Source organism: Scatophagus argus, chromosome 12 (assembly GCF_020382885.2).
Source record: "Scatophagus argus isolate fScaArg1 chromosome 12, fScaArg1.pri, whole genome shotgun sequence".
NCBI lineage: Eukaryota > Metazoa > Chordata > Actinopteri > Scatophagidae > Scatophagus > Scatophagus argus.
The window spans coordinates 18054118-18069146 of record NC_058504.1 but is presented as its reverse complement, the minus strand read 5'-3'; the positions used below and the strand labels follow the sequence as shown (position 1 = coordinate 18069146).

The 15029-nt window shown below is 42.7% G+C and overlaps 1 protein-coding gene across 11 annotated transcripts in view; it reads left to right on the top strand.

Moving 5' to 3' along the window:
* LOC124068348 (rho guanine nucleotide exchange factor 9) overlaps positions 1–15029 on the top strand; it is a 40690-nt gene that overhangs the window by 16902 nt on the left and 8759 nt on the right. For 6 of the 11 annotated variants that reach the window (XM_046406532.1, XM_046406526.1, XM_046406527.1 and 3 more), the window contains 7 exons: positions 7049–7228; positions 8130–8219; positions 9244–9444; positions 11550–11729; positions 11926–12158; positions 13160–13289; positions 14051–14182. In XM_046406532.1, coding sequence (XP_046262488.1) covers positions 7049–7228; positions 8130–8219; positions 9244–9444; positions 11550–11729; positions 11926–12158; positions 13160–13289; positions 14051–14182 — 1146 coding nt within the window. Of the gene's footprint in view, positions 1–1121; positions 1850–1879; positions 2284–3075; positions 4109–7048; positions 7229–8129; positions 8220–9243; positions 9445–11549; positions 11730–11925; positions 12159–13159; positions 13290–14050; positions 14183–15029 lie in introns of those variants that run through there. The other 5 variants (XM_046406536.1, XM_046406534.1, XM_046406537.1 and 2 more) reach the window with 5 other exon arrangements.

Genomic DNA, 15029 nt, shown 5'->3' with positions numbered 1-15029 from the left:
TTTTGTCACCATGAAGCTGAGTTGATTAATTCAAGGAAATAATGGTGTTGCATCTCATCAGTTATATTGATTGTAACAGTTTTGGGGTGGGGGTGTTTGAATTGTTACTCTGTTCTACAGTTGCTTCTTTTGTAAGACTACATCATAATGTCTTTCTGGGCATAAGGTGTTATATGATTACTACAGTATCCCACATCACTTTTCCTGGGGGCTTGGAAATGAGATTTACCATAAATACTGGACACACCTCAGTGCTTCTGAATATCTTTTCCTGTTCTACAAATTAATGGAATTGTAATGTTTGCTCTGGTTAGAAGACTGCACACACCCTCTAGTTGAGGTTTTGAACTGTATGTTTCAGCTTTTAACCATGTTTTTTGTACCTTTATGTATTTGGAGTAGGTTTTCTAAACCCCAGTGGGCCCTGCTTCACATTCACAGACTTAACACACGGTTGCTTGTGCAACCACAGTCTGATTTGTGGGACACTGAGTAGCTTGTCTAAGAGCAATTGTAGGTTAACATAACACATCTTTAGCAGGAAGCCTGCTTTACAGACTGGGGATATGGAGTTTGGAAGGTCTTGGTGTTTACCAGTGCAGAGGGTCCAACTCTTTTTCTGCAAGTACTAAATTGTAGGATTCCTTAAATAACATAATTACATAATAACAATGTAATAATTAATGTTAAATGTAATATTACTGTAATCGCGAAGTATTCGTTTTTTGTGCTGAGTTACAGTATAAACCTCTTGATGCTGTCAGAACAGTATTAAGTTATGGGTAGGTGGACAATCTGCAGAGATTCTCCAGAACTTTTTGTATTTTCTATGCCTCTTAATGCCCACATGTGAATTTAGCAAATGAAATTTCACATTTTTGCAGTGAATTTCTTCCTTCCTTCCTTCCTTAATGCATTAATACCACTTAACCCCAGTAAATGAAACTGTAAAACTGGGCTACATCACAGTCTTTGGGGGACACATTATTTTATAAATGAAACAGAAGCATAATATTTGTAAGCCTATAGGGTCTGGCCTAAAAGGGGAACAATTTCCTGCCATGTCTCTGGCCAAATCACATCACTTTTTTTCCTAATCCTGTTGTGACATTCTAACTCAATTTGGTCCAGAACTCTTTTTTTTCTTTTTTTTTAGCATTTTAGAAAACGTAGTTTATTAAAGTAAAACCAGTAAAAGAGTTAAACTAAGTTTTCATGAAACATTTTGCATCTTGTAGAGATGAATGGCGGTGGATTGCAGTGCAGCAGGGGGATAACACAATGCGTGAACGTGGCTGATAATCAGATCAGCTGGGCACATTGTATCTGATTGATGCGTGGTCACAGACGAAGTGGCAGAAAAGGCTGACATTATGCCAATAAAATTATAATATGGTGATCACTTTGAGGAACGTGCATCCGTTATTCTGACATTTATTCTCCTTCATCAAGAGCTGTTAATGATAAATGATAAATCATCAGGGCACCGTGATATTTTTAGATGGGCTGGGAGATGAATGAGGTTATGATTCTGGCCTCTGTGGTCGATGTAGTCCGCGAGGGGCTGGCTGTGCCCCTCCTCTCCGCCTGTAGGTGATGGCTGTGCCCGTAGTCCAGCAGTGGAGCGCTGATCAGTATTAATACAGGACCGCCTCTCAGCCTGACGGCCGATCTTTCTGCGGTCCCCACTCACCGGAAGGCAGCTCGGCAGCTGCGAACAGCCTGCGCACAGCCGCTCTCTTCTTTGCTTTGAAAATCTATTGGCCTGAGAGTCGGGGGAGAGGCGAAACACCGGCAGGTGTTGACTAGCGGGGAGAAATCGAGGTGCAGACTGATGACGATGATGATGGTGAGGATGATGCATCTCTTCCCGTGCCTTTATGAATTACATCGCCTAATGTGAAGAGGCGTAGGGTCATCTTTTTTTTCATTTCTTGCCTAACTGTAATAGTGGATTCCTCGGTCGCTTTTGAGGCTACGTGTCTTGACGGGAGAGCTGAATATCGCCCGTCACTGAGAGCGCATCTCAGCATCGGCCCGCAGCGCTGCGCCATGGCCTTGGATGTCCAGACTTGCGCGGTGTTTACGGTGATCGCGGTTCTGGTGCTTGTGAACGTGCTGTTGATGTTCTTCCTCGGTACACGTTAATGGATCTGCGCTTGGGGCCCGGTTCGCAGCGCACCACACTTTCACACAGGAGAGGAGAGAAAGGCAGTGCGCGTTGGTCGAGAGCGGGGACACCCGGCGCTCCATCACGGCTACGCGTTGAAATGAATGACGTTGGTACAACATAATGTATTTCTGTTTTCCCCCTCCCCAATCCTTCGTTATGTCTTGTGTCCTCTCACCGTTTGTGATAGCTAGTGTTGTCTGGTGGTGGTCGTAGTTGTGCGGATTCAGATTTGTGATGCTCTTACCTTTTCTGTGGCAACTGGAAATTCATATCCCCTGTATATAAACATGTCCCTCCCTCCACGTCGATCTCCCTCTCTCCTCCATGTTGTATATCGTGCATTATGCGCATGGATTAAATTTAGTCTGCAATAATGTGATTTTTAGATGAAAAAATTAATCTGGTGGGATTTTTAATAACAGCCTACTGCTGCATCTGGGCTTGTTTTCCTATTGTGATCCACTGTAGCCACATCCACAATATGGCAGCTAATAGCTGAGCAGTGATGTCTCCACTAAAGCAAATGTGATGTTTGTAGCAAATAGACATGCAAGTGAGAGGTTAGTACTGCTGATCAGACAGGAACATTGTAATCTCAGCTGAACAGTAACCATCAGCAGGCAGGGCTAGGCCTAATAAAGGAGGGCCTCCGTCACTCCAGGTTTCCCCCATTTTAGATGAAGCTTAACTCAGCTCCCATTTCATAGCCCACAATATTCACAGTTCTCCTGTTTGCAACATTTGATTGTGGCACCTGTTCCTGAAGCCCACATTTTATTAAACCTGGTCACAGAATCACGACTAATAATAATAATAAAAAAATCAATGTATGTGCATATTTGATAAAGATGTAGTGTCCTCCATGTGAAAAGTAATGTCAGATGGAAAATTAAATGCCTCTTTCCTTTTTTCCCCACATGCAGTGGCATAATCTAATAAAGGATTGGAGGCAGGTGTCATGAATGTTGAATGAATGTCAGAAATAGATATGCTAAAAGCCTATCCCAGAGCCGTTCATGACAGTCCTATTAATAGAGATGGTAGGCTGGCCACATTTTTTGAAGATACTGCATGTGCTCTCTCACACTCATGGTTAAGTGCTGTGTTTTCTGTGTACCTCTAGTTAAGTGGCAAGTGTTGTACTGTAGGTGCAGAAAGAAATTTTTGGTAGCCATCTGTTATGAACACAGATACCTTCATCACATGCCACAGCATGTGGGCCAGCGTTTTCATCACTGTGGTGCAACAGAAACCTCCTTACTGGTGGGGAGCCCCACAGGACTATAAACAGCATCCAAATATGGTACTCTGTAGTGGTTATGGCTCTGTTAGTTAGCAGTGATCGCAGGGTGCTACTTGTATGTTCACATGTAAGCATGTTAAGTTGTATGTGTATGTGAGTGTATGTGTGCGAAATAGCCCGGGTGGGTGTTATCTGTAGTTCCTCTTTGAGTCTGAGTCGTACACACGTCCCAAATGCTAACACATTTGCAGTCCCCCTGGGGCAGGTGCCTTCTAATAGAGTTCTGTTAAATGCTGTGCAGTCAGAAGTGTCATTGTTGTGTGTGAGAGCAAGACAGCAGTGTGTGTGTGTGTGTGAGAGAGAGATAGAGAGAAAGAGAGAGAGAGGATGTGTGTGTATTTCTCACCGGTTTTAGGCAGAGCATCTTTGATTGGCTCCCAGACTCAGGGTATAAGTGTATTACATAACAGGGTTGGCAGACACAGGGAGGACGGACCGTGAGACTCGCTCGTTGCGTCGGAAAGAGAAGCCTCTTTCTGGAATACAGCACCTTGTTACTCGACATCGCAGGCTCTGTTCTTAAGGAGGACCATCACCTCTACCGCTTGCCAAAAGAGATTTGATTATCATGATTGTATGAATCGGACTTCTCCATGCATACACTCTCTGAACAGTTACATGCCACAAACATGGTAAGGCTGGCTAAAGACGTGCGTGTGGGTTTATGTGTGTGTGTGTTCGCTCAGGGATGCTGTAGGTGCTTTGGTGCAGATGTGCTATGGCTAGAGATAGAGGAGGATGTTGGAATGCAGTGAAGCTGCCAGTGCAGTGAATGCTGATGTGTTGTGCTGCAAAGATGATATAAGCGAGGGAATCGACTTTCTCTTCTTGCATATTTCCTTGTCAGTTTTCATGTCTGTGCTTGAACAGGAAACAGAAAGCATTGTAATATACGTCTATGTATAGGGATTGATCTCCTCTGCATTCATTTCCGTTGACCCAAATACAGGTTCTGCGGTTTAAAGACTGCTGTTTCACCCTGTGATCTTTGATGCTGTAACTGCAGTGTAACCATAATGATGACATTGGTCATCACAGCTGGTAGACACATAGGTAATGATGAGTGTTGTGGCAAGACTTCTCTGTGTTTGTGTCTGTGCATGTTTGCTGTGTACTATTTGATCAAGCTAGGTATGAGGTTGTGCTAAGACAGGAATTGGTAAGATTGATTATGTAATGCTTTTAATTTATTCAGACATGTAGGGGGAAAAGGGTGCAATGTATTGAAGAGGGAAGCGCTGATCTCATTAGGGAGATGGAGGAATGAGAAGATGGGGAAGGAGAAAAGTGAGCAGGGAGGAACATTGGCTGTGAATGGATCTCTGTCTCTCTCCCTTGTTTTTTTCTGTCTGTTGCCTGTATTACAACAGATTGATAGGGGCTGGAGAGATTGTACTTGAAGTGAATGGGGCTGAAAATGGTGGTGCTGGAGGTGGAATTTGGGGGTGGGTTGGTGGGGGGTAGGATTAGGCCAAGCAGACATTACAGCGAAGGAACAAGAAGCAAGCCTAACCTTAATGCCAGTGCTCATCTGCTCTGTGATTCCTCTCAGCCAGAGGTCCTGATGTCAGCTAGCCATTCCTGTCCTTTTCCTAAATTCAACAATCATATTTTAAAACCTTTTTGAGCACCATTCATTGGTCCTGTTTCCATGGCAGCATGACACATGTTTTTGCGGTAATCCTCTTCTCTTCCTGTAGCAGAGAGCTTTGAGATATAGGCTGGAGCTATTGTTATCCCAGCTCCCAGACCAGTGTGGTACCTGATTGAGTCAGCCTATTCAGTGACAGCTTTGAATGAAAACCTGCGTGCAAGGCCTTTGCTACATGACTTTATTTTACATTGACATGGGAATGATCATGTTACTGGATTCTCTAATGTGATTAGTTTGTCATTTAATGTGTAATAACAGGGTGATGTGGCATCTATTCAGTGGCCATGCTTGACACAGACACTTGTACCTAAATTTGGAAATATTCTGGTGCATCCTGAAGTGTCCTTGCCTCATCCTGTCATCTTGTCAATAGCAGTGAAGCATCCTCATCTGTCACCATGACGACGGCTGTTCTTTCCCCTCCAGGCATGAACGTCCCTCCCTGTGTTTACTCCTCTGCCCTGATTGGCTTATATTCCCTGTAGCAGTCTCTGTGAATCGTCAGGGAAGTAGACTTGTCCACAGGTTTGAAGGGGAAACGTAACTGCTGACTCTGAGAGCTTGGATTCTCATAGGGGGTTTGGTTGCCTACAAACAAACACACACACACACACAGGATCTGCTGTTTCTCACGAACATTTCTTACAAAAATTTTCTCCATTTAGAAAATGTAAGTTGCTGAATATTAATATGCACAAACTGTAATGCAAATACAGAAGTAATTTAATGTCCATCCATGTGACATCCCTGTCTTCAGGCCATTGATAACTCCTTACCTAGAGCCTAAGCAGCTCCTGTCAGGCTTGGTTAGCGCTGGCTGCTCTGCCTGCAGCCCCAGGGACTGGATGCATGGTTAGCTCTGGACTGGAGAATGCTGATGAGCACTACTTTGGAGTGAGCAATAGGAACAATCAGTTGGAGCTGTCTCACAGATGCGTAAAGGGGTTTCACGTACATAAAGCTAAAAGTGTGGCAGCCTGTGTGCATGTATGTATGTGCACATCTCAAGGCAACAAAGCTAAGTCCTCAGTGTGATGGATGGTGAGGCTGCAAGGTAGATGGATGATGGCAGACTCAGGTCTTCTCAGGAACGTTGTCCGCTGTCTCTTGTCCTTTAATGAGAACAACCTTTAGCCTCTCCCCAATCCCCCAAAGAATACTGATCACCTCACAGGCTCCCATTCCCTGACGACCATGCCCAGTGCATGCACACAAAATGATTCTCTATTCATGTGCATGCACAAATTTTAAACATTTCGTTGTCGCATAGTGTATACATTATTTATGCATGATGCTAAAATCAATGCAAAAGATTCGATGAGTCATCCTTCCATGTTTTGTCAAAGGCCATGCTGCAGATAAAATAACATGACATGGTGACAACATGAAGGAAGGGAGATTATCCCTTCACATTTGTTTGCTCCTCAGAATTTATATTACATGAACACATGTAATTATTCTAATGTTATAATGGGCCAATTACTGTCCCTGTGTGGAGACTGGTGCTGTGCTTCTTAATGCTGTGTTGTTTCTCTACTAATGGCTCTGCCTTTTTTTATGTTGTTGTGTTTTGTTGTGTTGTACTGTTTTCTGCGTCGGCTATTGTGTTGTTCTATTTGCAATCCCTTAGCTGCCAGTGGGCCCTGGCTTTGAGGGTGTGTTTTCGCATCCATTAGTAGTCTGAGTGGGTTAAGCAACAAGGATTCACGCAAATCGAGACCAAAATGAGGCTGCGTACTGAATTACAATCACTTTCAAATTTGATTTACATGCTGTTTTAGATCAAGTGGATCCACATTTATTGGTCAGTGTCTGCAGTGTTGTCCATGATGTCCATGAAGCGTTGCTTCCACAGCATGGCTTCATGTAATGAGACTAAAGCATAAGAAGACAATGTCTGTCCCTCTGATTTCTCCAGTTGATAAGTGGAGGTTCAATCGTCAATGCTGAGGCGGTATGGGACCATGTGACCATGGCGGACCGGGAGTTGGCGTTTAAGGCCGGTGACGTCATCAAGGTGTTGGATGCCTCCAACAAGGACTGGTGGTGGGGCCAAATTGATGAGGAGGAAGGATGGTTCCCTGCCAGCTTTGTACGGGTGAGTTAGCTCCAGCCATGGCTGGCCAGCGACCATAGACACAACACACACCCACACACATACAGAAACGAAGGCACATGAACATATGCACACAAGCTGAGAAATACCCAGAGGAAGGTGCACATGCACCAGAATTTTTACATATACACAAAAACACAAGCACAAAATACACACTGATATGCTTGTTCCGTAGATGCACACAGGTGAATAATGTTATACTTGAATAATACATAACACTCAAGAGATCAGAGAACAGCTAGCTAAGTGCCTTTATCGTTTGTTGAGGGACAATGAAACACAGACGCTGATGAACCGTTCTTTTAGTTTGACATTACCTTCAACTCCTACCCTTGAAATCCATTTAAATATGCAATGACCTCACTATACATCACATATGTCAAACTGGTCCACAGGAGTGCCGGTGTGGCTGCAGGTTTTTGTGCCAACTAACCAAGAGCACACCGTTTGACCAATCAACTGTCTGAAGACGTTGATCAGTTGATTAAATGAGTCAAGTCTGGTGTGCTGCTACTTGGTTGGAAAGAAAACCTGCAGCCACACCGGCCCTCCTGTGGACCAGTTTGACATGCCTGCTATACATCATGATTATATAATCTCACCCACATCTGAGCACAACTAAACCCAACACAAAGATCTGATGCAGCTCTGTATGTTATGCCACAATTCTTTTACATTATTACTGAAGGAACAATTAGCATCCTTTTTGTAGGTAGAGGCTTCAGACAGCAGAGTACCCCCACCCTCTACCCCCACACACACTCCTCATGGCCATTCCCACTTGTCCACCCTTCCATATTCACTCCTGAGAGGGCAGGGCAGACAGGCTGACTGACTGTCAACCAAAAAGTATCTCTCTGTTCTGTCATTCTCTCTCTCCAAGGTGGAACCCCACCCTCCTCAGCCCCAAACAAAACAGGTTTTCTATATCAACCCCATAGCAACTCCACGGTTCCAAAACACCACGTCAAAGGTGCGTTTCCCAGCTTCATCTACCCATCCAGCCTGCCCGCCCACCCGCCCGCTCCAGTCTGTCCACACAACGTACCCTCGACATTACCAAACATTAACAATCCCATGATGTTCTCCCATCATCCTCTGCGGGGTCGATAGAGAGGCAGAACTGATGAGTCAAAAGTAAAATAACGTTAAATGACCTGTACTCAAATTCTACAAATGGATTCATATAGAAAGAGATGGATTTGGGAATCATTATTCCTCTTTCTTCTATTTTAAATATTGATTATTTTTACCATGCTCTATTTACTATTGACTCTGACTATTTCTCAGTCTTAATGCTGCACTAGTAAGTTCTCGTCTGCAGTCAGTGCTCTACCACCCGTCACGCTGCTTGTCTGTGGGGCTGCATTTCCCATCTTGTGTTTGGCATTGTACCCGTCGGTTCTTTAATGTTCTCTTGGCAAACTGTGTGTCATCAGGTGTTGGCTGCTGGACATTTGAAACCACGCTCACTTGGCCCTTTTTGTGAGCGAGAGTGGAATACACTATGTATTTGGATCTGAGTGTGTGTGTGTGTGCTGGTGTGTGAGGAAATTGCGAGGTTGTGTGCAAGTGTATTTGCATGCATATGTGCAAGGGGAAGAATTACTTGAGTCACACACAGAGCTGAAGTTGGGTAAAAGAGGCTTTCTAAAACTCTGGAGTCTTTGGCAGTTTGTCCCTCACCTTTCTGACATGTTGGACTAATAGTCTTACTCTCAGAACTACCAGAGGCCCCTAACATGAAGCTCTGTGTGTGTGAGATTGTGCTCATGTGTATGTAGGGTGTGTGTGTATGTGTGCGTGTGTGAGTGAATGTGTGTGTGTGCATTCATGCTCGTGAGGAGTGAGTAGTGAGTTTGTGATATGAATACCCATATTTGTCTGTTAACCAATACTTTATTCATCAGCTTTATACACTTAACGCTGAGCACATTTTTTATTCAAGGGTGTGTGTGTGTGTGTGACTCTGTGTATGTGTGAATGTTTGCACTCAGCTGTGGGTGAACCAGGAGGACGGGGGAGCAGAACCAGCCGAGGGAACCAGCGAGGTGCAGAACGGGCACCTGGACCCAACCAATGACTGCCTCTGTTTGGGCTCGCCCCTCCAGAACCGAGACCAGATGAGAGCTAATGTCATCAATGAGATCATGAGCACAGAGAGACACTACATCAAACACCTCAAGGATATCTGTGAGGTAAGAAACATCTATAGACCTCCACCAGAACACACACACACACACTGCTGTTAAATGCCAGAGAGATAATGGGAAAGGTAAATGATAAAGAAATTGATCAACTGAAACATGAAGGAGAGAGGAAGCAGCCCTTTTATTTTCTGCAGAAAGGCCTATGATTCCTAACACTCCCACATTCACACTTTTATGCAAGACATATTTTTTTGGTTTTTTTTGTCAGCTGTGTACAGTAGTGGCAGGTCACACACTTGAAGTGATCTCGTCCAGATTAAATTATTATGAATCATACCAACGTGACAAGCTAGAATTCACACCTAATAAGATTAATCACTTTGTCAGTTGTTACATTTGTATGTTGATGAGTCTTTTATAAAGAATCAAAGCCTTAAAACAAATTTTATTTTTAATCTAACAATCTTTAGAATGAAACCTTTTCATATATGAACCGTTTCGTTCCTAAAATCTGTGATTTCTGTCATGCTGCTTTTAATGTAGAATTTTTTTTTAAAGTTAGTTTATTACGGTGATGTCGAAATAAAATAGACCTGTCTAGAAGGAAGAGAAGCAGCCCAGGATCGGTTGTGTGTCCTTTTCAGTCCTTTCATTCTCTTGAATCGCTGACTAAGGTGTTTGCCTCTCTTGTTCACCCTCTTAGCTCCAAGCTGGGCTAACTTAGCTCTTATTTCAACTCTCTTCCCTCTCGTTTTGGGCCACTCGCATCAATTGCAGTTGTGTTTTCTTGGGGTGGACTGGCTGGTGATTGTCTCAAGGTCTGCTTCACTAAATGCAATCCCTGCACTTTTCCAATGCTGATGATTTCTCTTGTAGGCTATAGGCACCTGGCCTAATTTAACTCTGACCCAGCCATGGTACCAACCTTAACAACAAAATGTAATGTCAAAATTAAAAATTGTAAAGAAATAATCCTCCTGGTTCCATTCAACTGACTAATGTACTAGTCACTGCAAAACTTTGAACGGGAGGATGTAACTAATTGCTCTTCTGGTCTGCGTGCCCTAAATCATTTCATCTGATTTCTCAGAGAATTCGCCCCAGTGGCAAGCATCTAGAATAAATATGCAGAAACAGCTAGTCTTCTCCCTAATGCTCTTGTTTGTTTGTGTAGGTGATATAGAGGCATCAGTATTAAGTAGATGCTGTTTGTAACTGGTTAAAAGTTAAGGTTAAGGTTAAACATTTTTTTAGTTGTGTACTCACATCATCCCAAATGTTTCTAATGTACAAACTAAGAGAAGTGTGTGAGTTAATTCAGGGTAACGGTCCAATTTTAAAACATAACCTCATCACATCAGATGGGTTATCATCAGCGAACGTGATTGTTTAACAATGAAGACAACAACTCCCATGAACCCATACCACTTGCGTATTTTGTTTGCTTTTTACAGAGAGATGTCTAGTGGCAGAAATTACATACTGTTCACTTAAGGATTTAGTAATTCTTATTAGAAGAAAAGTTTGCTGTTTAATCCCTGTACACATGAAGTCAAAAGGGTTAGGGTAAGGGGGTTTGGGTTATTGTTTGGGTTAGCTGTTGATATTTTCCTGGTTCTTCAGGGAGCATGAAATTAGTGGCTGTTGCTAGTCCCTAAAAGGGCTATCGTAGATGACCTCGATTAAAACCAGTTTTAACTTATTATTTGCTTCGAATTTGACTAGAAACAAAACAAAAAAGACTTATCATTTGTGTTTCAATAGAGAGAATTGTGGGTAGTGGAGTGTGGAATAGCAAAAAGCTACCTCTTACAGCAAATCTTTTCCCAAAGTGCCAAAGCTTCAGGGCATTTAATTAACCACAAGAACAGAACTGACAAATTGGGGCCACAGTACAACCTACACAAAATTCTCTCTGACTCTACAGAAGCTTCTAAGCGTCTAAGGAGTCAAAGTTCATTTTGATTCCTATAAATTAAATCTAAGCAGTGACTTCACATGTTTATTACTAAGAACTGTGACGTGACAAGCTAAGGCCTCTTCTGTAGCCTTTTCTGACTCACAGCCTTGCAGCCATGTCACAAGTCAGGTCCTGCTGCTTAAACTGTACCATTTTTGAAAGCCCAAAGTAGTTGTGACCCATATTGTTGCAGGGATACCTGCGCCAGTGCAGAAAGCGCGTGGACATGTTCAATGACGACCAGCTGAAAGTCATCTTTGGGAACATTGAGGACATCTACCGTTTTCAGATGGGCTTTGTTAGAGACTTGGAGAAACAGTACAACACAGAGGAACCCCACCTCTCTGAAATCGGACCATGCTTTTTAGAACACGTGAGTTCAAACAGTGTTTTCAATGTTTTTAACACACTTTGATTGAGTTAGTGTTTTTTAAAGCAAACAAACTCATACACACTGCCCACTCTCAAGAATTGGCACTCCTCTCTGGATCACGTTTTATTAAAAAGAGGATTCATTACATATTGTCTTCCCTAATCATGTCTCATCTTTCTGTTCTTTCATTCTACAGCAAGATGGTTTTTGGATCTATTCAGAATACTGTAACAACCACTTGGATGCCTGTATGGAGCTGAGCAAACTGATGAGGGATGGTAGATACCAGCACTTCTTTGAGGCCTGTCGCCTCCTCCAGCAAATGATTGACATTGCCATAGACGGTTTCTTGCTCACGCCTGTCCAGAAAATCTGCAAATATCCGCTCCAGTTGGCTGAGCTTCTCAAATACACGGCACAGGAGCACAGGTACTCAATGCTGCGGGCAGGGTCATTATTTAATCTGCTGATTGAGTGGCTTTTTGATGGTAGCTCATTTGTTTCTAAAAAGAAGGCATTACTGATGCATCGTTGTGTTCTGGGTGCATTGTGTTGCAATTCAGCTGTTGCAGGTGTTTATTCTACTGAAATGATAATTATCCACTTATGAACTGAAACAAATATTGTTTTGTGCTGTTTTACCAGCTTTTGGTGAAAGTTTTGTAGGAAAACGTTTCATCAAATGTGTGCTACAGTACTACTGTTAATAACCATGTTGAATTATTTTAATAGATGGGCATAGGGTCATTGCATAGGACTCTGGATATAAATAGATTTGCAGATTAAATATGACTTGGCATGTATACAAGCATCAACATTCTGTATGCTCTGCCCGCACAGCACGGAAGCACAGTACACAATCTAAACATTTGCAGATGTGCACGGGGCACACACGAGAGCATCCAGATGTGCAAACTCATGCATGCAAACCCACAGAAAAATGGTGTAAGTGATTCAGCGTGTCTCAGCCAGCTCCAGGTCATTCACAAACCATGCGTTCTCAGCCAGAGAGGGACAGGTGCCAGCTCTGCCAGCTCTGCCTGCCAGATCACAGTGTTTGGAGCTGTGGAGAATCTGCCAGATATAGGCCTGCTCTCTGTTACACACACCCACAGCGCTGTCACACACACACGCATTATCTTCCAAAGTGAGGATTGGATCCATAGCACATCTAAGCCAGAGGGATAAATCCAGCTCAGTTAGCATAGATGCAGTCACAGTTAACTCTGGATAGAGAAGATGCCTGATTAAAATTAAATAGCACTGCGTTCTTTTGACTATGTTCTTGTAGACTTACGGCTGATCTGTGAGTTTATATCGGCAGTCTTTTAAAAGGCTAATCTGTGTCATTCTCCACTACCACATTACGCGTCTTGTTGAAGCAAACAGTCTCCAAGAACCATAACTTTATGTGTACACTGTGTCCATAGTGACTATCGATACGTGGCAGCAGCACTGGCAGTAATGCGGAACGTCACTCAGCAGATCAATGAGAGGAAGAGGAGGCTGGAGAACATTGACAAGATCGCCCAGTGGCAAGCCTCTGTTCTGGACTGGGAGGTATGTGTAATTACCAAGCATTTGATGTTGTTTTCCTGGCAAAATCTGCTCTGGTCTGTTTGAACCATCTGCTTAATCACAGATTCCGTCTGTGATTAAAATTTTACTTTTTTATTTTACTTTATATATTTGTCACTAATGTACAGTTTTATTGTATAAACTTTGTGAAGACATCACATTTTGAGCTTATGTATGTTTAAACTTATTATTATTATTAAAATTTTTAAATTAAAAAGTGTCAGACATAGTCATAAAAAGGAAAGAACACATCCTGAAAATATCTATTTTGTGTTTCAATATACTTTGGAAAAAACACTCATTTAATCTCGTAAATGTTTGTATTTTAATAAAGCAAAAAGGACATCATCTCGTGTTTCACTTTCACACCTAGACGTAACCCTGCATTAGAGGACTGACTGTCCAATGTGTTTCACCATTTCAACATTATTTAAAGGAGCAGTGCAGTAATTTAGTATTTCCCTTTCATAACTTCAGGAGGTCTGTAAGAGACAATTAAATGTCAAATCTGTCAGCCAGCCATTTCCTGGTTTGTAAAGCAGGCTTTATGACAAAAAAATGTTATTTTCACAACTGTTTTTACAGCCCGAGGACTACTAACAAGGACTGAAATTGACTGTATTGTAAGATGAGTTAGTGAGGCTTTTTGTAGCCTTCAAAATTGCATTACATGTTTCTGTCTTTTCAGTATCTTGTTCATTTACAAATTGCATATGAGTGTGTGTGTGTGTCTGTCTGTCTAGGGGGATGATATTTTGGACAGGAGCTCGGAGCTCATCTACACTGGGGAGTTGTCATGGATCTATCAGCCGTATGGACGTAGTCAGCAACGAGTGTTCTTCCTCTTTGATCACCAGCTGGTCCTCTGTAAGAAGGTAGGCTCTCACACATTCTTCCTTTCTATCAGCTGAAAGCAAGCTGACAAGCTGAAACACACCCAAAGCCTGTGTTCTTGAAACTTGTGTATTGAGGAGCTGGTGGCAAAGATGCTTGAAGACAATATGACTTCATCTTCAACCTTACTCAAGAGCTGCAAATAGATGACATAATACCATATGAGACGCACCAGCCCCCAGTGAAGATACATTCAAATCCTCAGCACCTTTCACAAAATGGAGCTGTGGTAGTTTGGGCTGTAATGCACCGAGGCTGTGCTCTCCTGTCAGACGGATGTTCACGCTCGGCTGGGCTCTACAATGCGTGTGCACAGAAACACACGCACAAATGGAGACAGACATTTACACACAAACACACACGGGGGCTGAATAAGTGCGTCATCACACACACGTGTACACACAGGAGAACAATAATTTCACCATTATACAGCCAAAGACACACACACAGAAAAGACTAACAATAGACATGTTGTCTTTCTGTTTTTCTATCCTTCCCTCTGTCCTTGTCCTCCCCCCCTCTTTTATCATTCTTGAACATTTCTTAACACCAGAACTGATCACCAGTGTTTTGGCAGATCACTTGTTTGTTAACTGTTCTGATCCACTAAGTAAATTTGCTCAAAAACGCAGCAAATTATAAATTCTAGTCTTTGTTCTACGCATCCTTCTCCAGCATCCTCAGTACAACATGTGTAATGGCAGGCCTCAGGCTGTGTAAGCAACATGTTGCAGGTAGTCTTCCATCTTTTCCTCTCATCTCTTCCTTATTAGTGCTCGGATGCAGATTTGTCTCTGCACGCTTATGAAAAAAGATGTCTGTTCTTTA